This window comes from Thamnophis elegans, chromosome 8 (genome assembly GCF_009769535.1).
Source record: "Thamnophis elegans isolate rThaEle1 chromosome 8, rThaEle1.pri, whole genome shotgun sequence".
NCBI lineage: Eukaryota > Metazoa > Chordata > Lepidosauria > Squamata > Colubridae > Thamnophis > Thamnophis elegans.
In genome coordinates, this window is record NC_045548.1 from 57,139,306 (window position 1) to 57,164,628 (window position 25,323).

The following is a 25,323-nucleotide window of genomic DNA, read 5'->3' on the forward strand; positions in this document are numbered from 1 at the left end:
GAACAGTCATTAAATGAATGGTTGTAAGTTGAGGACTATCTGTATTTTTATTTTGTGTATATGTAAATAAAACTTCATTGAATAGAAATGTATACCTTCCTATATGTAAAATGGGAATAATTATATTTTGAATGTGATTATTGCCAATATTTTATTTCAACTGTTGATCCATATAGTTTGTTTATTACACAGTACTGAAATTAATAGCACATTCTCCTAAGTTTAAGAGGTTAAGCAGGGTTATAATATTTTTATATTGCATTTTTATATATAATTGAATCAAATTATTCACCTAATATGGTAATGAAAATACTATATTCAGAGATTGGCATGCCATTCCTTTCTATAAATTCTATGATTCCAGCCTCAGTTATAAACTTTGCTCAAGCTTGAGATTTTCCTCAAAACTTTCTATACCTGGAGTTTGCCATCTAAAATCAAACAATTATTCTTTGAGCTAGCATGCAATTAAAGTTTTTAATAATTTGTCTTATATAAGAGACAATATCACCATTTTCTTGCTTATCATCTGGAAAACAGCTGTTTCTTTGAACTTTAAATTTGTTATAGCAATAGCAGTTAGACTTATATACTGCTTCATAGGGCTTTCAGCCCTCTCTAAGCGGTTTACAGAGTCAGCATATCGCCCCCACAGTCTGGGTCCTCATTTCACCCACCTTGGAAGGATGGAAGGCTGAGTCAACCTTGAGCCGGTGAGATTAGAACCGCTGAACTGCAGCTAACAGTCAGCTGAAGTGGCCTGCAGTACTGCACCCTAACCACTGCGCCACCTTGGCTCCTATGGAAACTTTAGCAAATTATTTAATCCTATATTAACTGCATATTTTTATTTTTAATTTATTTTTATTAAACATTACTAAGATAAACTAAAATATAAAATATAAAAAGTAAAAAGTAAAAAAACCAAATGCAAATAAGAATAGGAAAGAAACAAATATATATTAAAATGATTAGATATTAAATACAATTTTATTTAAAATATTAATGTGTGTATTCCAAAACTTTTGTAAATATTATATTCTGTGACATCTGGAAACAAAAAGCTAAAATGTTATTAAACAATTCTGAAACAATTTGAAAAGCTTATAATACTTAAAGTACTATATAAAGTCCATGTATTTAAGATTGTATGCTGCATATAGAAAAGCAAAAATAATTAACAGTCTTAGTCACATTCTGGTGAAATGACATAACTTCAATACCACATATAGACTATATATTGTATAAATAGTCAAGATACATTAATTGGGGAATACAATTTGTTCAAAATAAATAGAAGTTCAAGAAAGAAGGTGTAGCACTGTGTATTAAAAGATACACACCTACTCAAAAATTTAAGTTGAAGAATGTTGATAATTACATTTTCCAAAAATGAAGTGTAAATCTTTAGAACAGGATTTCAATACGTCCAATTTTTATGGGAGAAAAACACTTGCCTAGCATGGTTCTTCCAGCCTAAATTGTATCAATTTAGGAAAAAGTTTCAGAGTTGCAGCCTTCAATGTAACAAGCTAGTTTTCATGCAACACTCAAGGTTTTAATGTTGAATTCTCAAGCTAGGACAGAGACAAATCACGTTTATGGACAAAATGGTACAATTTATACTTAAGCTCTCCAGGACTCTGAGTTGTCTCATAACTTGATTTTGACTAGTGGGCGCATTCATGAGTGGTGTTTTAGGGCCAAATACCCCAGGAGTCCTATACTGATTATATGCCATGAAGTCATTGCATCTTCATTTAGATCAGGGTACCCAAATTATCATGGATACATATAGAGTCTTGGTACTTATAGAGTCCAGGCATGAAGAACCTTTCAGTTGTATATTGTTACAATAAATCAACCTTTCAAAAAAAAAAAAACCCACCTAGTTTCAGGTGAGTTATATAGTATGCTTTTTATTTTTCTTGTCTTTATTAAAAATAAAATTGCATAGCTCTCATTGTTTATTTGGTGTCTGCAGTGTTAGGGGAGAGGTGTACATTAAGATTACACTTAAAGGGAGGTATGATGGCAAAAAGGTTAGGAACTCCTGACATAGTTTTAATTCACAACTATCTTTACCCTGGTCTTTCAGTTCTCCCAACTGTCCATTATAGTTACTACTGTATAACTTAAGGGCATCTCAGTTGCTGCCAATCACCATCTCTTTCCTTCCACTTGTCCAAGCATCTGAACCTCCTCTAGAGAGCCAGATCTATCCAAATGAATCTCCCAAACTAACCAATACTGCTTTATATAATCCTTAAACACAGATTATGGTCCTTCACTTACCCTTTTTTGTACTTATCTCCAGGCCAAGGAGCAGCTGCCTGCTGCTCCCCGTTAGCCGTCTCCCCGCTTTAGTTTGTTCAAGTGCCCATAAAGTTAGTGGCAGAGCACTTAAACTGAGAGGGGTGGCAGATCCAGGTCAAGCTTTGAAGAGCCTCTAAGCACTTTGGCTCCCAAAGCGATCTATCAATTAATTAATCATTCAATCAATCAGAATAGAGCTGGAAGGGACCTTGGAGGTCTTCTAGTCCAACTCTGCTCAAGCAGGAGACTATACCATTTCAGATAAGTGGCTGTCCAGTCTTAAAAATCTCCAGTGATGAAGCACCTAAAACCTCTGAAAGCAAGCTGTTCCACTGGTCAATTGTCCTCATTGTTAGGAACTTTCTCCTTAATTCCAGGTTGCTTGCCTCGTTTGGCCTCCCCCCCCACCCTTCCTCGCTTCCATCTTGGCCATCCTCCTCCACGGCCGCAGCGCCGCCTCTTTCTGTCCCCGATTCCCCCACCGCTACTGCTCAGCAGATCCTCGGTGCTCGTCACTGAGCGCCTCGGCTCCCCCCCCCTTTCCTCATGTGATTGTTATCGCAACGCTTCCCCTCCCGGCGACTTCGCAGAGGGAATCGAACCCTCCCTCCCCCCCCCCCCCGCCAGTCAACCCAGGCCCGGCCGCGACGTGTCGCTCCCGGGCGCCCCCTCTGGCGGTTGGTGGAATCGGCTTCGCCCTTTACAGTCTCCCCCTGCCTGCCCCCTCCTTCCCGCGCCTTGGGCGACGAGGCAGAAACGTGGTTGGCGGCCGCGGCGGGGAGGGGACGCGCGCGGGAGCGGCGACGGCAACGGCGGGCGGGAGAGAAGGGCGGCGAGGAGCGGCGCCTTCCCGTGATCCCCGCGTTAATCCGCGCCACGTCCCCGTCCGCTCCGCGATGCGATGGGTTAGGCGAGCGGCCAGCGACAGCAGCAGCAGCAGCAGCAACGCAGCCGGGAGACGAGGCGCCGACCGAAGCAGCCACGAGGGGCGGCCGCGGCGGCAGGGCCTGGCCGAGGAGTGGTGTGGGGGGGCCGGAATAAACGGCCGCTAGGGGCGGCGGCGGCGGCGGCAACGGCGGCGCGGTAGGGAAAAGCCTCCGGCTGGAACTGCGTTGCCCCACGGTCCTTTCCATGGACAGCGGGCTGGAATTATGAGCCGGCTGGAGTTGCTGGCGGCCGGGACTTGCCCTCCCCCGAAGGGTTTTCTCCTCGCTCTGCGCCTCGGGGCGCCCGCGGGGCTCCGCTCGCCTCGCCGCCGCTACTCCAGCACGCGCCGCCGTCCCGCTTCTCGGGAGGCGCTAGGGCCCCCTCGGGGCCAGGCGACCCCCGCTCTCCCCGCAAGCGAGGGACACCCGCGGATAGCGTAGCCCCGACTCCCTCCTCGGCCACCCCCGTCCTTCCTTCCCATCCTTTCCTCCCCCCTCCCCCTCCGTCTCGCTTTCTGGATGTCGAGCGAGACCCTCCGCCGTGCTTGTCCCCGGAGAAGCCCCCTTCCCCTCTTCCCAAGCCTCCCACGCCCCCCGGCCGCTACTGCCGCCCCCTCCCGCGCTCTCCCCCACGCCGCCGCCGAGCAGGTGAGAGGCTGGTGCGTGGCCGGGTGAGGAGGGGAGGGTTGGTCGCCGCTCCTCTCGCCTAGACCCCCCCCCCGCCTTCACGGGCGACGGATCCCCCTCCCCTCCCCTCTCTCCGCCACCCCTCCCCTGCCGGGCATTAATTAAGCTGCCCATTGATGAAAGGGTATTGATTTGTATGTATTTCACTCAGCGCCGTTGGCGGCGGCGGCGGCGGCGGCGGCGCCCGCTGCTTGTTCGGCGGCCTCCGCCTGAGTTCGCCCAGTATTTCCCAATTTAGAGTGTTTGTCGCCGAAGCTCCCTCGACCAAAGATGTCGGCTCCTCTTGGGCCCCGAGGCGGCCCTGCTCCCCCTCCGCCTCCGCCGCCTCCGCCCGAGATGCCCGACCTCAGCCACCTCACGGAGGAAGAGAGGAAGATCATCCAAGCCGTCATGGACCGCCAGAAGAAGGAAGAAGAGAAGGAGCAGTCCGTGCTGAAGTAAGCGCTACTTTTCTCTCCCCCACCCCAGTACCCCCGCCGTCCCCACCCCACCCTCCCAAATTCTGGCTCCCCATCCCGGGAGGGGAAGGCTGCCCGGGCCTCCACCCCACGGACGGGGTCTGCTTTCGGGGAGGGCTGCTAGCCTAGCGGCGGGCATCGGGCGGGCATCGGGCGGGCAGGAAGGCCTTGGTAGGATCGCCCGGGAGCGGCGCAGGAGGCTGCCCGGCCATGTCTTGGCTCCCGGCTGTGGCTGCCGCTGGCCCCGTCCACCCTAGCCGGAGGTGGGAAGGCAGAGAGCCGAGAGTTCCCTCCCTCCCGGCTTTTCAGGCTCCTATTCGCCGTCCAGGCGTGGAGCGGGGCCAGGCACCCAACATGGCCGCACAGGTGCTGTTGTCACTCGCTCCCTGCGAAGCGGATGGTCTCGGCAGCAGGAAGTGGCGGCGGCCGCATGGCGGGTCTAAAGGGGTGTCTCACCCCAGCGGGGCTTTAGACAGTCGAGTCTGGCGGCTGCTCCTTTCGCCGCCTTTTCTCGCCTGCCTCAGGCAGCTGGCCACGGGCATCGCTGTCCCTCCGAAGCCCAGGTTCTCTCTGCCGCCGGTCTTGGGGTGGGCTCGGAGAAGCCGCCATCTTCCCCCAAATAATGTGTAGCCCCCCCCACCCCTTCCACCTGCCTCTTGCTTCCCAGGCGGCGCACCTTGTCTCTGCACCTGTGGGTCCCGTTCAGTCGTGGGCTAATAGTTGCTTAGCGAGAGCTCCGCTTCAGGCTCTTTCAGCACCAGGAGCTGTCCAGGCAGGGTTAAGGATACCGGCTTTCTGTCCTATTGCCGATGTGCTTCTTCCTCGTTTATCTTCTTGCTCCCTTCCTCTGGCACAGTCTATCAGCATTGGTCTATTTTAGAATGGTCTGAAGATTTATTTTATATGTATGTATGTATGTATGTATGTATGTATGTATGTATACATACATACATACATACAAACATATATATATACATACATACATACATACAAACATATATATATAGTTTTCGTAGATTATCACGGGTGTAGGTATATATATAATCTTCACATACACACACACACATGCACACACACATAGTGCGTGTGTGTGTGTGTGTGTTGTGGATAATGAAATTTCCTGTCTGATTAAATACTTTAGTGATGGACAATAAATGCATGGAGTTCATCCCTGTACATTGGATCACCTGAAGTGTTTTTGCCTGTTAATATTTTCTTGGTAAGCAGAGTTCAGAGTTGCCTGTCTTTGCTTATATTCTTCAAAGACAATGTTATAAAAGATGGGGGGGGGGGAACCACATTTTTTTTGTTTAACAGCATAGGGCCTTTTGAAAACTAAAGGAGATCAGAATAAATATGTTGAAGTTTAAATATCTCTAAAAATATTCAGATCAATCAGTTATATTAGGCCATTTTTTTTGTTGAACAACTGATTCAAATTTGGAATTGATAGCTCTTTGTGGGCTTAGTTGATGACTTGTGTTTGAATTAGTGTATTGTGAACAATACTGGGGTTGACAAAAAATTACTCTGCTTAGATTATTTTTATCTTCAGTCGAGAGAGAGGTAAAAGTCATTACTGTATTGTTAAGTTTAAAAATACAAAAAAATAAACTTATTTGTCCATTAAAGGGAAGCCACTGCAACATGCACACACCCACACACCATACCCATACCCATACCATACCCATACATGCTAGTCCAACTCTAGTTAATAATTTACAGTAACTTCTAAAAGAACAATTTGAATTCTCTATTAATGCTAAATGACTTCGTAAAGATTAATAATGTAGTTTTGTTTTAAATTATGTGACATTCTAAATGATTAATAACAATTAACATTTGTAAAAATATTTCTAATTATTATTCTAATGACTGCTTAACAATAGTCTTTGGGATTAAAATGTAATTTTGATTTAGAATATGTTGTTTCTACAGACAGCGAATACACCTATTTGGTTTTAAAAGTAAAATGGTCATAATCAAATGATGTAGCTTCAAATTAATGCAGAATCATTGACCAATGTTTTTTGAAAGGAAGGTTCAAATAGATATAAAAAGTATTTAAGCAGAAATATATTTTACAACTCCATTGATAGTGTTTCAATTTATGATAGAGCTTATGATAATAAGGCTTGTTCATTAACTGGAATCCAGAAGTGTCAGTCCTTTTTTTTGAATAGCTAACATATGCTATGCAGTCACATAACTAACACATGAAAAAGATCTTTGAGAAAGCCAAACTGACTGATCAGAACTTTTAACATATTTTAAATAAAACATTGAAAGATTATTTATAAGTACTTCATCTTTTAAAAATGAAGTAACTTATCAAATTTGGAAGATTGACAATTAGACTACTGTAGCAATGACTGATAAGAAAAAGAAGAGAAAAATCATGTGAGAAAGAGATATGAAGCTATTTGTTATAAGAGTTGGTCTCATCTCTGCTATAACACCAACCTACCCCCAACGAAAAGGAAAATTTTCAACTGTGCCCTTTGAATGACATCAACATGTCATTGGATGGCCTCATACAGTCCTTGAAAAGATTGGAAGGCTGATTTGTGACTACAGACATCTCAAATATTGCTCATTGTATCTTTTCTGTTAAGTCACAGAAATAGTTTCACATATTCCTTGTGAGGATAATGGAAATTCCTAACATTGTTTGCACATATTTTCTCTGTAAAACTACATACTACACATGTTGCACATGTAATGCTGGTATACTAACACACGTTATGATCTCTCTCAGACATATTGATTATTTGGACAACCTTCTAACCTAGTGGAACTATGAGTATTATTCTTAATGATATGGCTCTTTAAAAGCAGAGATACTTCCTTTCTACCTCTTATTCTATTATTGCTTTTCAATATTATTTAAAGATACATTTTCTGAATTAATTGCTAGAAGATTGGTATTTAAATTCTTTTAAATTTTTCTCTAACAATAATTGTCAAAAATACTGAATTTCACTGTTTAAAGATTTAATACTGTTTTTTTCCTTTTTTTCATCAATAATTGCAAAAATAATTTTCAAATCTAATAACTTGTTTCCTATTAAAATATGAAGTAGCTTCCAGATAATGTTTTTGTATCTTAAGTCTTTATTAAAAATATTAAAAACAGTGGTTTAAAAAAGTGTAACCATATTCTCCAATGAAATTAAAACATCTCTACACCAAAGGTTAATGTATAAGAAGTAAGGAAGATGACCTTGACAAAAATATGCAACTGTCATTACCTAAGCAAAGGGAACTGAAACATTTTTTAAACCCTGGGAAACAAAAATAATATTTGGAAGTGGCTCAACTCAGTCACATCCCTGATTCATTGGGGCATAAGTAGAGGTGGGGATAGAGAAGTACAACACAATGAAATTTGCAAAATTGTGTTATTTATAGTCATGCTGAATAATTGTAGATCTAGGCTTCCTGTCGTATTGATTTCTTGATTTGGTCTACCTAGTGGGTTGACAGTTAATTTTCATATTCAAAAAAGTAGTTGACTTTGAAAGCATTCTTAACAAAAGTTTGTGTTTTAAAGAATAAATTATACAATGTTTTATATAAATGATGAATGGAAACCAGCTGGATAATTAAGTCTGCTTTTTTCCTGTATACTTTCTGTTTTATTCAGATTTTCTAATGAGTATCACTATGGTACTGAAGTGTTTATCAGAAGAGCATTCAATAATGTCACTGGCATCTGTCACATTATTCCCCCTTCTTTTTCTCCCTTTCCGAGAGCAAAATCATGCATATATAATTTATATGATTATATATATATATATATATATAAACCCACTGCAGTCAATGATTTTTCTGCTATGCTTCTTTGAAGAAACAAAGAGAAATGGTGCAAAGTTAGAATCAGCAGGAGTTCCTACTGATAAGGGCAATATTCACTCCTGCTGGGATTTGCTGAAAGTTGATGACATATAAAATGGCTGTTTTGCAGAGGTATCTGTTTTTGGCAAGTTGTGCTTTCTGAAGGCATTTGGTAAAGCCATGAAGCGTTCTTATTGGCAGATTTTCTTGGGTTTGTCCTGGGGAAAACTTGCTGTTAAAATTAGGTTTTTCCTTTGAAGGTGGGCTATGTGTTAAATATCTGACAAGTAAATATTACTTATTTATTAAATTTGTTTCCTGCCCATATTACCATAGGTTTACTATTTTATCTTATGTACTTATATACTTATATTACAATTTAATCTTATGTGACAGTTTCAATAGTTGTCTGTAGATTGATTGTCTTTAGTTTATTTGCCTCACTTTAATCTGTGTACTAAAATATAGATTTCTCATGCATAAATGAATGTCATTTTTCTCTATAAGTTTATTTTCATATGACTTTAAACATGTGGCCTGTTGTATTACATTCCTAATCTGAGGAATATAGAAGATTCTACCAAGACCAATAATATTTCTTCTGTAGCATTCTGACTAATAGGTCTCAATATGAATATAGCCAGAAAGGTGAAGAACAATCTTGAGCCACCCACAAGGTATACAGGAAGTGCTTTAGAACTCAAATAGCCAGTTCAGGGCCACATTAGTCTCCTAGTCTTGATTATGCAAGCTCCATAACAACCTCAAATCAGAACACCAAACAATAGCAAGAAAATGGCAGTTTTGGTCTTCATTCTCTTGTTATTTTAGGTGGAAATAAAGGTACTAACAGAGCGTTAAGTCCCTCTGAGGCAAATGTATCACTTTTACCAACTAAAAGCAACCTAAAACTTTTTAATGCTACCCATCCAGTGAAATTACTCCATCAAATTTATTGAAATAGTTTTGAGCATTGGATTGTACTGAGATATTGGATGAGTTCACAAGACATGATAAGCCATGTCCTAAGATAGTATTAGATATAAGATAGATGGAAGTAACTAGCCAATCATTGCTGATGTATGAAATAAAGTAAGCAGTGTCAGGCCTGTTAGTACTTGGGTAGGAAATCTGAAGATTGTAGACCAAATTGAGAAGTTGGAAAGAATCAGAACAGAATCAGCATAGAAGGAAAAAGCTCCATCTGTTTGGCTCATTTAGCTTGTCTAAACTTCTGTGCTGCTGTAATCAGAATGATTCTCTGTGATTTTCATAGATAAAATACAATTCAAGACATACACAATAGAAAGACAGCAAGCAATATCGTATAACCATATTACACAAATGTAATATATTTACTACCTTCATATATGATAGTAAAGAGAAAGATGGCAACATCCAATCAGGAGAACACTGTTTGAAACATTTAGACTTTAAAGGCTTCCAAGCTGCCCCCTCCCCAAACCTTAGAAAGAAAGCTGATTGCCATGAGACAATTGCTGCTCAATGTCAGCACTACTAAAAAAAGCATAAACAACAAAACAAATGAAGCAGAATACTGCACGAGAGACAGTTTTATAACTGTAGCTGACTATCTAAAACTTATTCATGGCACAACTCACACATGGGAGTGTGAGATGCTGGATCTTTTTGCCTTGGGGCAGTGACATTGTGATTCGGTTTTGGGGGCACGACCATCCATGATCAGCCTATTGTAGGCCCTAGAGTTCTTATCAGCTGCCCCTCACTGCAGCTACTCTTCACCTCAGAACCCTGAATCTCTTCAACATGTGGAATCGATCACAATTTCTCCCTGGTGCATCTAATTGGTCAGGCCAATACCAATTGGAGTATCAGTATTTCAGACAGCCAAGTGCTCTTGCCAAAAGAACAGAGGTGTCTGCAGGAGGAATCAAGCTCAACACGAAGGAGATGTGATTTTATTCATCTCAAGGTACCATCCACTTCTCTTGAAGTCAAGCCACAGAAACCCTCCCACTGAGGAATATTCCTGACAACTGGAAGGTAAAGTCACTCAACTTTGTTTGGAGCTGGACTCCAGCTGGGCACATCCTTTGAAAGTGGCCATTATCTGAGAGGACTTCAAGCTAAATGATCTCAAGATGGATAGGACTCAGCCACCTTTGTTTTGGACCCTCACCTCTTCTGGTTGGTTAAGGTTAGAAGGTGACATATGCCTGGGTCCAAGTCCTAGTTACTACCTCTGCAAGAGGGACGAGTATTGAAGAAGACTGTGATATACTTCTTTTTCAAGAGAACATCTTGATTCAGTGTTAGATAAGTTTTGTCCAGTCTCCAACCTTCTCTTTTGGAGGAAGCTTGGTTGTTGAGAGGGTGATTGGCATTGAGAGGGTCCTGGATGAAGCAGATTATCTGGCTCCTTTTCAGCTTGAGTTCAGGCTAGTATGTAGCACTGAAATGGTAGAGGTCATGCCTGCTGATAACCTTTGAATGGCCTGGGATTGGAGTGTTGCAACTATCCTGGCTCTCCTAGAGCTCTTAGTGGTATCCTTTGGACCACTTCTGGGAACCAAGAATGGGAAACACTGTTTTGCAGTGGTTTTCTTCCTTTCTCTGTGATTGGTTCCAATCAGTATTGGTGGATGCAGTGTGGGGTACCACAGTCTCAAGTCTCCCCCACATTCCTCTTTAACATGATAGCAGTGTTCCAATATTTCAGTGAATGCCACAAAGAGGAGGGAGTCAAACTATTCTCCAAAGCACCTGAGGTTCAGGACAAGAAGCAATGGGTGGAAACTTATCAAGGAGAGAAGCAACTTAGAGCTAAGGAGAAATTCTCTGACAGTTAAAACAATCAGTGGAACAACTTGCCTCCAGAAGTTGTGAATGCTCCAACACTGGAAGTTTTTGAGAAGATGTTGGATAATCATTTGTCTGAAGTAGTGTAGGGTTTCCTGTCTAAGCAGGGGATTGGACTAGAAGACCTCCAAGGTCCCTTCCAACTATTCTGTTCTATTCTATTCTATTCTATTCTGTTTGAAACTACTAGGTAAATCATCTGATGGCACATGGTATAGCATCGGTATAGTGATGATATCCAGTTATACATCTATACTCCAGTCTGGGCATGATGTTGTATGCTGTCTTAAGTGCCTGGAGAGTGCAAGGGTCTGGATGGCTCAACCCTGGCAGGATGGCATAGGTTTGGGTGTTTGGACCTCCAGGGTCTGATGACTTGTCATCTGGTCAGGGTTGCACTTTTCTGGACCAAGCGGATGCATAATTTGGGAGCCCTGAATTCACACTCATGTTTAATGAGTCAGTGGTAGCTGGGAGGGGGGGCTTTGGACAGTTTTTTTTAATGCACAGTCATGCCTTTTCCTGAACCAAAAGGCCTTGCTCAGGATCACTCACTCCTTAGTCACCTCCTGATTGGATTATTCAATTTGCTTTACATTGGGCTATGGTTGAAAAGCACTTGGAAGTTATAACTGTCCAGAATGAAACAGCATGCACAGTATTCTCCCGTGTTACAACTTTGTTGCACAAGCTGCACTTTTTTCTTCTGGGTGCAATTCAAGATGCTGGTTAATTATCTTTAAAGCCCTGCATGGCGTGGGACCTGGCTATTTGAGGGACTTCCTCCCCCTAAGCATATCTGCTGTGCCACTAATAATATAGAGAGATCATTCTCCATGTTCCCTTCCTGAAATCTTGCCATCCAATGGAACTTTGGAAAGATCCCTTTTCCATGGCTGCCCTTACAGTGTGGAATACCCTCCCACTGGCGATTTGACAGACCCTTCATCCTTCTCAGTGGCGGATTAAGGCTCACTGGTCCCCTATGCACTGAAAAATCTTGGTGCCCACATCCTTTGTACATATTGTACAAATCTTCATTGTTTTCTTTCTTTCTTTATCAACTTTGTGGTGCCCCCTTTGGGACTGGTGCCCTAAGAACCTGCTTCGTCTGCTCAATGGTTAATACACCATTGATCCTTCTATCCTTTCAGAAGGCTATTAAGACCTGCCTTTTTACTGAGTCACTGAGTTTGTATGGGTGGAAGACATAGAAAGAGAGTAGCTGAGTGTGACATCCCATTTACAGGAAGGGTTTTTGTTTATTGTTTTGTTTTTGTTATTTTTATGATTATTCTATTTATTGGTTTTATGATTGTTGTTAGCCACACAGATTGCTTAAGAAGGATGGCCATATAAAACTAGAAAGAAGGAAGGAAAAAGAAAGAACAGGAAAAAACAAAACAAAAGAACAGAAAAAAAAATTAAGGTAGTGCTTATCAGTGTCAGATGGCACAATATTGAACAAGTTAGCTTAATTGCTCCTTTGAACTCTATGATTCAATGGTCCTAAAACTTGATATGCTAAAACTGGTGGTACTTAAGTTTTGCTAACTGAATATATTATTAAGGACATTTAAAGTAAGCAGTTATATTCTTAAATCTTTTCAGGATGTCTTGTACTTTTAACAGGGTGGTCTCTTTTGGAAATTTCATTATTATAAGCTAGGAGGCTCAGTGACTAGGATGCTGAGCTTGTCGGTCAGAAAGGTTGACAGTTTGGCAGTTTGAATCCCTAGTATAGGTCTTCTGCATGAGCAGGGGTTGGACTAGATGAGCTCCAATGTCTCTTCCAACTCTGTTACTGTTAATCAAGTCCCAAATAAATTTGACATTGCCTCTGATTGTAAAGGGGTGAGTTTTAGAAATTGTATTGTAATCTTTTCCTGACAAGTTGGCCTCAATTATATTTTTATGAAAATCTTTAGAATTTTCCTAGAGCCCATTTATTGCCTCTTGAATCTACATGGTGAGAACCTTACTGTCAATAGGGAACTAGTGTTTATAAGTTTTATATTGAAAGGCTGGCCAAAGCAGTCCTGATTGTTTAATGAAGTACTAATATAACTGATCCTATTTATCCTTTTAATTGAATTGACTGAATTGGGGTAGTGGCATTATTTTTTCATGCTAGCATATCACATGTTGGATTACTTGTTTATGAATTAAATGAAACAGATACCAAACTTGGCTGTTATTTGTATATTCAGATTCAATTTATGCATAATTAAGAGACATAACATTCTGGAAACCAAGTGGAATCAAGATCCTACTTGGTCCTTATGAAATTACAATTGTGCTCTAAATTTCATTATCTCTCAGGAGAGTGTACATTTATTGGGAGAGATAACAACTCTATTAAAAAAAAAGTGAGAATCATTTGTTATCTATACTCTGACAGGCACAAAATTAGAAAAAATACAAGTGTATGTTGCTTTTATATATAGTACATTTCGTCCTTCAACTGGTAAAACAATGAAAGGAAGGAAAGAGGTCCTGTTGATAGTGAAGGGAGATTTTCTATAGCCAATACCTGTTGCAATAAGCAACTAGCAATTGTGATATGCTAGGACATCTCTCCAAACATATAAGACTATAACCAGGGGTGGGTTGTTGCCGGCATTGCTGCTGGTTCACCGTGTGCGTGCTTCACATGTGTGTGTGCAGTTGAGTGTAAATTGTTCTGCACATGCGCAGAACATGAAAAAAAATGACTAAAAAACAAGCCAGCAACAGCAGGAGTGACCAGGGAACTGATTCAGGGGCGTGGCCAGCCTACTGTCCCTACTAGTTCAGTGATCCAGTCCCAATTTCCACTACCAGTTTGCTTGAACCAGTGCAAACCGGTAGCAACCCACCTCTGACTATAACCTTAATGATCCCAGGGTATTGTGCCTTGAGACCATATTAATTGAGAATTCTGGGACATTTAGTTTCTGTCTGGAAGACAGAAAGAACTGAAGGAAATGATAAGAATATATTGCCTTGACTTGTATTTGATTTAAGAGGATAATCTCTATTTTTGCTCTATTATGTTATTTCTGTACTCCCTGAGCAAAGATATATACTCTATGAATGACCACTGATGTTTTAGCATTAATATAGCAATAGCAGTTAGACTTATATACCGCTTCATAGGGCTTCCAGCCCTCTCTAAGCGGTTTACAGAGTCAGCATATCGCCCCCAACAACAATCCGGGTCCTCAATATCATTATTACTGGCTTTTAATTTCCCTCTTAAATGTTGCTAGCCATTCTAATTTGTTCATCCAACTACGGAATGCCCTGCACAATTTAGGATAATATGCATAGTTTTAGGAATAGTTTGTTATTCTATTTAATTGATTCTCATAAATTACTTATAATTCTAACATCTCATATTTATTCTAATAAATAAAGTATGACTCTAAAATAAGTATTAGTAGATAATATTGTCTTGTAATAATGAATACTTTCCAATAATGTTAGTCATTAAGGTGCAATTCTTTTGTGTACTGAATTACATCATAGATAAATATCATCTTCCTGTACTTTGATTTCCTTCATTCATTATATGTAAGACTCCCTTACTGTATGATCTATTTCATATTTTTAGAAGTAATTTAATAAAATTTATTCTACTCCTGGGTAAGCATGAAAAGAATTTCCTATATGAAATAGAAAGTTGTATGCTTATATAAATGAATTGGCTGTTGTTCAAATTGCCAATTAGTTTTTTTATTAACTAAATAATGAATCTTTCCCACACATGATTTAATTTTTTTAACATACAAATGGAAAATGTATCTTTTAAGACGTTTAGAAACTCATGTAATTATTGAATTATTGTAAGTGAGCCAGGCATGAGAAGAATGTTAAATTATGAGGAATTTTGAAGTTCTGGATCTATACTCATATTTAATTAATTGGACTTTAGAAAAGCATTGACTACATTTTTTAGACTTTTCTATATACAAAGCTAATATGTGAATAATGAATTGAAATTCACCATGCAGAGTTAGAAAATGATGTTTAGCAATCTGCTGCTTATCTAAAAGATTACCTCAATAAAGTCTGAGTTCTATCCTGTGCTTGGGATTAGAACTTTAATTATATTTTTAAAAAATGAAATGATCTCTGTTGTCTGAAAGTTTTGGAGGAGTTTGAAAAAACTAACTTCTTGAATAGCCCAAAGAACTGACTCCTGAATAGCATAAATTCACAAACTGTGAATCATTCATATGTGCTGACTGTTTTGCATACTAAAATAATTCTGTGTCCTCTCCAACCCTGGAGGTTTTCAAGAATAGATTGGACATCATTTGACTAGCGCGGGGTACAAGGTCTCCTGCCATGAGGAGGTGTTGGACTAGAAGGTTGCTTCCAGCCCTATGATTTATGTTCTATATATTTGTACATGCGCAGAGAGATTTGGATGATGGTCAATATCTTCAATGATATAATATGGAAATATGCTGTGCTGATGTCTTAAGTCTGTGTCACACCTTGCCTTTCTTTTAATCAGTTCTCCCTAAATCTCTCTTAACACTGAGAGTTTGTGGAGTGAATGTCTCTAAAGGAGCAAATCTCTGTGGGTGTAAAGACAAGAATAGCATCCAATTTAGAGTTAAATATATCTAATTTAGTCATAGATGGTAAAGGACTCAGGAAATGTTAAAAGAAACAATGAAGTCAGAAATGTTTCTAGTAATTAGTATGTGTACTTTAAGTTTATATTTCTATCAGCAGATATATCAGTTCAACATAAAATAAAACTCAGTATTATTATATAATATAACAACAGTTTAGCAGATGTGGTGAGATCTGAATTTAACAAATCTATTTAATTTTGGCTTGTTTCCTTATATTTACTGAAGCTCTAGCCCCTTCTTAAACTATTGGATATGCTAACACTTTTTTCTTTTTTGCCTGTGCATGTACTTTGTTAAGTACATATTGAATTAAGAAAAAAGATAGATAAGAAACATATGTCTACAGATAAAAGAGTGATGAGAATAAACATAATCTTCAAGCTAAGCAATCTGTTGTAGAGATTGGCTTTCCTGTGCTGAGTTCCATGTTAAAAATACTTCTATTATTAAGAAAGCACATTTGGATTGCAGAAGATCCTGTCGTCAATTCTCTTGCATTTCTTCTCAAAAATATAATTAATTTATATATTTGGACTAGGATCCCCCCGCCCCCCCAAAAAACCCGTGAGCTCAAAAGATGGTGATTCCATAAACAGTTTCATGTTGTGATATGAATTAAGCCAGCCCAGAATTTTCTGCTATTGGAGATAAGAATAAAATGCTGCTCACCAATTGTGTATACTAGAATCAACTAAGCAAAAGGGACAGTGGGCTAGCAAGCATGAGTACTATAAAGGTTGAAAAGTGGGTGAGAGTGAAGTTGTGAGCAAAGAGGGAAAAAGGGGATGTTAGGAGATGTTCAAAAGTGAGAAAAGATATCCTTAATCACTGATTTTTGTATTAGGCTATCAGAAGTGACTTTTTATTGTTCTGTTTGTTTTGCTGATCCTGAGGTTATAAAGGTCAGAGAAGTCATAAAGAATAGCAACATGAACATTTGCATAGGGTTGTGGTATTATCTGAATACCACTGATCTTCCTGAGCCAGCCCATATTCAGCTGTTAGAGCAGGGGTGTCAAACTCAAGGCCCATGAGCCGAATCGGGCCCAAGGGGTGCTTAGATCTGGCCCATGGCGCTGCCCTGGATACAGCAAAGGACTGCCCCGCAGTGCCTCTGCCAGTGAAATGGAGCTTGGGAGGGCTGTGTGCATCTTTCACGAGCTTTGTTTTTCTGGCAGACAGTTGCAGGAGGCTGCCCCAGCCAGAAATGGAGCTCAGGCGGACTACACGTGGCCCCCTTGAGCTCCATTTTTGCTGGCAGAGGGTTGCAGGAGGCTGTTGCAGATGACAACGGAGTTTGGGGAGCCTGTTTTCGCTGGCAGAGCGCTTGGGCCATCACAGGTGCCCTGAGTGATGTCATGCTTGCCAGGCTCCCCTGGCCATGCCTCCTGCCTCACCCGAAGTCAAACACAACCCTTCTGAAACATGAATTGTTTTCTTTCTTTTTCCTATTTATTCTCTTTTCCTTCTTTGTCATATTCTATAAAACTGAGGGTGAGGACTGTCTTTTTTTTAATTGTAAACTATTGATACGGTTAGTCCTTGACTTACCACCATTTGTTTAATGACTGTTCAAAGTTATAACAGTGTGGGAAAAAAGCGCTTATGACCAGTCTTTGCACTTAAACATCATCACAGTATTTCTATTGTCATGTGATCCAAATTTGGGCACTTGGCAACTAGCCTACATTTACAATGATTGCAGTGTCCTGGGGTCATGAGATTGGCTTTGGCAACCTTCCCAGTCGGCTTCTGACAAGCAGAGTCAATAGGGGAAGCCAGATTTGCTAAACAACTGTGTGATTTGCTTAATGATGGTGATAATTTGCTTAATGACTATGGCAATAAAGGTCATAGAATTGGGCAGGATTTACTTAACAATGGCATCATTTAGTGATGGAAGTTCTGGTCCCAGTTGTCTCCATAAGTTGAGGACTACCTATAATGCCTTTCAGTTTGAAAAGCGAGATAAATTTATCTTAAACAAGTACGACGCAGTGTTAACAATTGTTATAAGTTTTAAGGATAGTAGATGAGTTCTACAAAGAGAGTAGAATAGGGATAGGATGATAGATGCAAGAAAAATGGTGGCCAGAGAGGAAGTACAATAGGGAAGGGGATAACAGAGAAATCAGATCAGTGCTTGCTTGAAGAGAAAAACAGGAGATACGGAAAGAGATGAGAAAGAGAAGATAGTTGTTAGCAGCATTCCCAAAAAGGCATTAATAGTTGTTAATCTAATCTTGTGAAGCTTCTTCTCTGGTAATATTGTATTGCAAACTAGGGCATATAAAACCTTTGCTAGACCTATTCTCGAATACAGCTCATCTGTCTGGAACCCGCACTGCATATCAGACATTAATACAATTGAGCAAGTCCAGAGATATTTTACGAAAAGAGTCCTCCACTCCTCCGCTTGCAACACAATACCTTATACCACCAGGCTTGAAATTTTGGGCTTAGACAAGTTAGAACTACACTGCCTTCAGTCTGACCTGAACGTCGTACACAAAATTATCTGCGTCCTACCTGTCAATGACTACTTCAGCTTCAACTGAAGTATTTGAACAGCGGTTCAAATCTCACCGGCTCAAGGTCGACTCAGCCTTCCACCCTTCCGAGGTGGGTGAAATGAGGACCCAGACTGTGGGGGCAAGTTGCTGACTCAATTTGCAAAAAAATCTGTAAACCGCTTAGAGAGGGCTGAAAGCCCTATGAAGCGGTATATAAATCAATCAATCAATCAAACAAACAAACAAACAAATAAATAATACACGAGCACACAATAGATTCAACTTAAGGTAAACCGCTCCAAACTTGATTGCAGAAAGTACAACTTCAGCAACAGAGTGGTCAATGCCTGGAATGCACTACCTGAATCTGTGGTTTCATCCCCAACCCCCATAATTTTAACCTTAAACTGTCTACTGTTGACCTCAACCCATTCCTAAGAGGTCTGTAAAGACACCAACATGCCTACCGTCCACTGTCCCCACTTATTCATATCCGTTGCCTATATTCTTAATCATGTTTATACTTATATCTGTCATCTTATACATGCTTGGCTTGAGCCCCCACTACTTGCGCAAATGGGGTTGTGCACATGCAAATATGCATTCGTTTGCCTCCCTTCAAAGCAAAAGGCTGTTTCAGTTCTAAAATTGGAAAAGGCCCATAAATTCAAGAATACAATAATGAGGCTTGGAATCGTCCTTCCATGCTCTTAATTAATTATCTTGTCTCTTGTTGGACTATAAGGATACAGTTCATTTCTCCTGTGAATGCTGGCAATCACAGATCTTTTCAGTAGTTCAAATTCTTCCTTTGACTCTAAGAAATTGAGTAGTTTCTTCTTTTGAAATCTGTCTGGGCTAATTTGGAAGTATATGGGCAAGATTTTGGGAGATAGATAAAAGTTTCATGATTGCTTTCCATATCCATGAAAATCTACCAGACATTGTCACTCCAAAAGTGTTTTTCACAGTTATTTTTGAACACACCAACAAAGAATCTAAACTCTTATTTTAAACTTGTGCTTGAGTATCTGTGCATTTTCATGTCTTAACTTCAGTGGTGAAATTCAATTTTTTTACCATCAGTTCTGTGGGCGTGGCTTGGTGAACGTGGCAGGGGAAGGATATTGAAAAATCTCCATTCCCTCCCTACTCCTGGGGAAGGATATTGCAAAATCTCCATTCCGACCCCACTCTGGGGTCAGCCAGAAGTTGTATTTGCTGGTTCTCCAAACTATTCAAAATTTACGCTACAGGTTCTCCAGAACCTGTCAGAACCTGCTGAATTTCACCCCTGCTTAACTTTGTAAACAGCATTAACGGTTTTCAAAACAGTCTATATTTCCAGTAAGATCCATTCAGAGAAATGAAAGCAATTATAAATGCTTTGGCATGGAAAGTTGGGAATAGAAGAATTGTCCAAAGGGAGTTGTCATAACTGAAAGTCCACAAGCTGATGCTGAAATGACCCAATTCACACAGAATTTTCTTAAGTCGTCATAAGAGTCCAGCAACAATCAATAAAAGATAGGAGAAATTTAAGGCTGCGGAGCAGAAATGCTGTAAGAATCTAACTATATAGAATACATCAAAGGCCTTTTGATTGTGATAGCTTCCCTGATCACATACAATTCTCCATAGGTAACTCCTTGAGGGAGGACATTTAATTAATTATGAGCTAATGATCTCATTAAAGGTACAAAACGTTAGGAAAAAATCAGTGCATAAATGGTAACTTTATTACCTTCGCCATCTGAGAGCAATTTCTGAAGTTTCTTACAATGCCAATTTCATTGTAAGATTAAAACATTGATATTCTTCAGTAAGCCTCAGCAGAGCTTTTAGTACAAGTGTTTTCAGAATGAGAATACAATACATGACAATAAACGTTGGTTTTTATATTTGTTTGACGTTTGAGGATAGGATGTGGTACTAAACATGCATTAAGCATTACAGTTTCAAAACTCATTAAAAGAAAATGCTGCAAATCCTAGACGCTAATTGCTAATATTTACTTTATATTAGTAAAGTTATGGAGAAGTCATATCAAAGATACTAGTAATCAGAACCAGAGAAACTCATGACACAAATGGCAGCTGATCCATTTTCTACCATTTTGAATTGTTGTATGTGCAAAATATGTTACTGATCAACACAATGCTCTATGTTAAATAAAGAGTTATGAGCAGCATTTGTCACAAACCACTTGTTAGCTTTCTTAGCATAATAGCGTGTTTAGAAGTGTTTTGGTACATATAAGAAATTTTCTATCTATAGGTGTTTTCTAATTTATCTTTGTATAATCAGAATATATATAACTTAATAAGTTGAAGCCTTCACCTTTATTTTTTCCCTCTGTGCCTTGTCACAATCAACAACTTCTGGAGTTTTCTTGGTAAAACTCTGGCAAGATTTGAAATAGTACCGTGTTTCCCCCAAAATAAGTCAGGGTTTTATTTTCTTTTGCCCCACGAAATATGGCCTTGGGCTTATTATAGGGGGAGCGCTTATTGTTTTGGAGTTGCCGGGTAGCTGCTCCCTTGCGAAGAGCTGGGCACAGCCTCAGGGGCGAAGCAGCCATGAGGTGACCACGCTCACAAGCAACTGCCCGGCAAACCCCCTTTCCAGCCAGGCAGAGTGCCATTCACTGACCTAGGGGGTATCCCTAAGGCGCCAAGATACGTGTGCTCTGCCCGCTCCCCAGCTCCCACGGTTTGGCACATTCAGGATACCCCCTAGGTCAGTGCATGGAGCTCTGCCTGGCTGGAGAGTGGAGGGTTGCGTGAGTGTCTGTTCTGCCCCGTCGCGCTCAGAGCATAACTTCTTATCCGGCTTCCAAACTCCAAAACCCGGTTGCCGAGTCTTCCAGCAGCAGCTGCTCTAGGAATGCGCTCTATGGTTGTGGACTTGCTGCTGGAAGACTCTCCATCTGAAAGACTCTCTGTCTGGTAGCCGGCCCACAACCATAGAGCGCACTCCTAGAGCGGGATACCCCCAGGTCAGTGAATGGCACTCTGTCCGGCTGGAGAGGGGGTTTGCCGGGCAGCTGCTCGTAAGTGTGGTCACCTCATGGCTGCTTCGCCCCTGAGGCTGTGCCTGGCTCTTCGGGAGCCAGTTCGCAAGGGAGTAGCCTTCCAGCAACTCTACCTCTGGCCACAAAGAATGCCACTCCCCAACCTAGCGGTATCCCGAAGGCACCAAGCAACGTGAGCGCCTTTCCCCCTGGCTCCCGTGGCTTGGCGCTTTCGGGATACTGCTAGGTCAGTGAGCAGTGTTCTGACTGGCCAGAAGGGGTGTTGTCCAGGGGGCTTATTTTGGGGGGTGGGCTTATATTTTTGCCCACGCGAAAAATAGGGCAAGGCATTAGTTTCAGGACAGGTCATATTTCAGGGAAACACGGTAGCACCCTCATCTTGCTCACTTATTCCTTTGCTCTAGTACTAGGTGCCATCTCCAGCTTTGATATACTGGAGTGGCAGTTGCATCAATCTTGACTCCTGGCAAATGCCTGGGCAAGTCTATGCAGTTTTCTTGGCAACATTTTCAAAAGTGGTTTGCTATTGCCTCCTTCTATAAATATTTTTTTTTGAAAGGGATGTTTAATTTTATTTAATTATTTAAATATTTAAAACATATAGTCGCCCATCTTGAACCAAACTCTGGCCTTACAATCTCAAAATAAATATTATTTACCTTCAACCATCTCCTCCTCTTCCTTTTCCTCCTCCTCTTCGAAATAATAGGTGTCAAAAACTTTGGGCAAAGTTCATTGGCAAATTGAAGACACAGTTGCTGATCAGTGGTGATAGACACCATAGATACCAAACTGGTCTATAACAAATGCCAAACTAAGGACAGAAAACAGACATAGCAAGGCAAAGCATTACATGGATGGTACATAAAAAACAGGCAAAGCAGATAATAAGACTTGGCATTGGCTTAGAACAGGAAAACTGAAATAAGGGACAGGGGCTAATTCTGGCTGCACAAAACTAAGCTTTAATAACCAATGCATACAAGACTAGAATTGAGGAAGACAACTACAGGTAGCAAATGCTGCCTCTGCACAAAAGCTGAAGAAATAGTGGCCCACCAAATTGTTGCTACAAACACACAAAGTAATAAAAATAAATATGCTAAAGTGTTCTGGGACTTTAGAATTGAAACAGACAAATACCTGCCACATAATGCTCCAGACCTAATAGCATTTCATCACTTATCTATTTATTAAATTTATTTATTCATTAGATTTTTATCCTGTCTTTATTACTCTATAAGTAACTCAAGGCAGTGAACATCCATGCCACTCCTTCCTCCTCCTGTTTAATTTACATTCAGGTTACTTGGGTTAGTTATTAATGACACTTGTATTTGGAGACTCCTACGTTCATGCTGTCTTTTCATGAATGAGGTTCTATTCATTTTAAATGAATACAACAACTGCAAACAAACACAAATGAATGTCCCTAATTTGCTGGTAACTAGAGCCTTGAGCTCTACTTCAGAACAATTATTTGTTTGGTAAATATGACTTAGGATCATTATTTCATTAAACATTCAGGAATTCTCTTTGTACCAGAACTTGACTACTAGGTCTACCATATCTGGTCTGCTTGACTTTAGGCAACTGCTAAATGGCAATAAAAAAATAGAGCTTCTCTATTTCTTCTGTCACCTAGATAGAGTTCATCTGATTTTTGCAACCCAGATATGGTAGACATCTGATTGTTCCACCAAACATACCCCCAAAAATATGGGGCAAGTAAAAATACAATAAAATAGTTGTTTAATTTTCAGCTTTCATGTTTAAAAATCACTGAAGAGGACTTATTTAATTGGTACAATTACCAAGTTGAACTTTAACAGTAAATACAATTGTGAAAGGTAACCAAATTGCCAGCAAACACATTAACACAAAAAATGATGAGACACTATTCTAACATCCTGATGGAAATTCAGTCCTTGTGAAATCTGTATAGTACAAACAGCTTTATTCTTGATGCGAACATGTAAGTTGCAGTATTTGCACAATGACTTCATGATACAGATTTTATTATTTGGTTAGTATTTTTCTTATGTCTGAGGCACAAACACAAGACTGCATTTGTTTGCCACCAAAAACTATTTTACTGTACCAAGATAAACTCCTATTCCTTACTTCAGAATTTAAAGCTAATCCATGCTTGTTTCTATTTAAATATCTGTTTATTACTATCTATCCACCTATCTTATATTACAGTCAGTGGTGGGTTCAAATTTTTTTAGAACCTCTTCTGTAGGTGTGGCCTGCTTTGTGGGAATGGCTTGCCAGCTATGTGACCGGGTGGAAGTGGCTTGCCAGCCATGTGACTGAGTGGGCGTGGCCAACTTGTAAAATGTGGTGAAACTCGCTTAACAACGCTCTTGCTTAGCAACCAAAATGTTGGCTCAGAAATTCTGGCATTTGAAGCATGCAAATCTTAAAGCTGTCAAGTTACAAGACCCTTGCACCCTTAACCCTTTAGAAAAAAAAACCCAGGGGTGTCAAACTTGACAGCTTTAAGACGGGTGGACTTCATCTCCCAGAATTCCTCCTCTTGCTCTTCATCTTGATGATGTCCGGACGGGTGGGGGGAGGGAGCTGGAACTGGTCCTAAACAGCACAGAACCTCTTCTATAGAAGAGATTAGAACTGGCAGGAACCCACCCCTGATTACAGTAGTCCTCAAGTTACAAATGGATTGGAGCCTGCCCATTCCATTCATACCTGAGGATTGGTGTGAGTTAACCTTGAATGGGATCACTCCCTCCTTTTGTCCACACATTCGCTAATAGAACGCAAGGCTTGTTAAGTGCACATGAGGTATTTCATAGTGGGGAAAACGATGTGGGGGGTAGTGATGGAACAGCCACCTGCCTAAGACCACCCAAGGCCTGCAATGTGCTGGGGGACGACTCCATTTCATCAGCAATGTGCCAGGTGAGGCCTGTGTCAGGCCCAACCGGAGCATTGGAGGGGCAAGCCCGCTGCTCCAAAGTTCCCATTTTGGCTGGAAAAGTGCGGAATTAATGTTGCGGAGCTTCTTCAGTTGTTCGTAAGGGTGAACAACTGCTATGGTGCTGCAAGTTTTGTAGTTTTGGCACTTGTTCGTAAACATTAGGAGATGCTTATCACGTAACTTCGAGCGTTGCTAAGGGAACATTTGTAACTCAGGGATTACATATACTGTCTTCCTGTTACTCTAAGTTAGTCGTGATGGCACTGTGGGTTAGAATATAGTATTTCAGGCTAGCTCTGTCCATAGCCAGGAATTTGATCCTGACCAGTTCAAGGTTGTCTCAGCCATCCACCCTCCCCAGGTCAGTAAAATGAGGACCTAGATTGCTGGGGGTAATATGCTGGCATTGGAAACTGCTCAGAAAGTGCTGTGAAATACTTATAAAGTGGTATATAAGTCTAAGTGCTATTGCTATTGCTATTTTATTTAATCTATACTTTCTATCTCTATGTTCTTATATCTATGTTTTGTATCACTATGTTTTGCTTCCTTAACAATTTCTTAGCTCTTTAGATCTTTCATTTCCCCCCAGGTCTTCAACTCTTCTAGCCAGTCTCAGTCTATAAACCCTCAATATATAAACCTCTTTCTCTCATTTATAGACTTGCGAATGGGCTTTTCTGTCGGAGGGGTCCTTCGTGTTCTCTGAGTCTAGTTGTTTTCTTGCGGGAAAACAACTAAGTTGCTTTTTGTTTTCTAAAATAGACGCTCCAAAGAAGGCGATGGCTGGGCTGTTTTGACCTTCTTCCAAGTAGTACCAAAACTCTGGGTCCCAGGAGGTAAAAAATAGCCTACTCATTCTGGGTGGTGAGTTCACATCTGTTCTCCTGTTCTCCATGGTATTGACTGGAGAGTCCAGGATGGGCTATTCTAGTCTGCTAGCTCGTTGATTGAATTGAAAGTCTGAAGACATGCCCCCCCCCGGTAACGGTCCTCAGTCTTTCAATTCAGTCTTAGCTCGCAGGACTGTTTCTCTTCAGCTCCAGGCTCAGATAAGTGTGATTTCCTCTCAAATTTGAATTTTACTTATTGGAAAGGCTTTTATTTCATGCTTCTAGGTGTCAGAATATGGAGCT

At 40.7% G+C, this 25,323-nt stretch overlaps 1 protein-coding gene across 1 annotated transcript in view; it reads left to right on the forward strand.

Annotated features, from left to right (window-relative positions):
- The first annotated feature begins 4,199 nt into the window (after positions 1-4,199).
- The window catches only part of RIMS2 (regulating synaptic membrane exocytosis 2), a 301,167-nt gene continuing 280,043 nt past the window's right edge, over positions 4,200-25,323 (forward strand). The window contains 1 exon segment of the mRNA XM_032222740.1: positions 4,200-4,366. Within this exon segment, the coding sequence (XP_032078631.1) occupies positions 4,200-4,366 (167 nt within the window).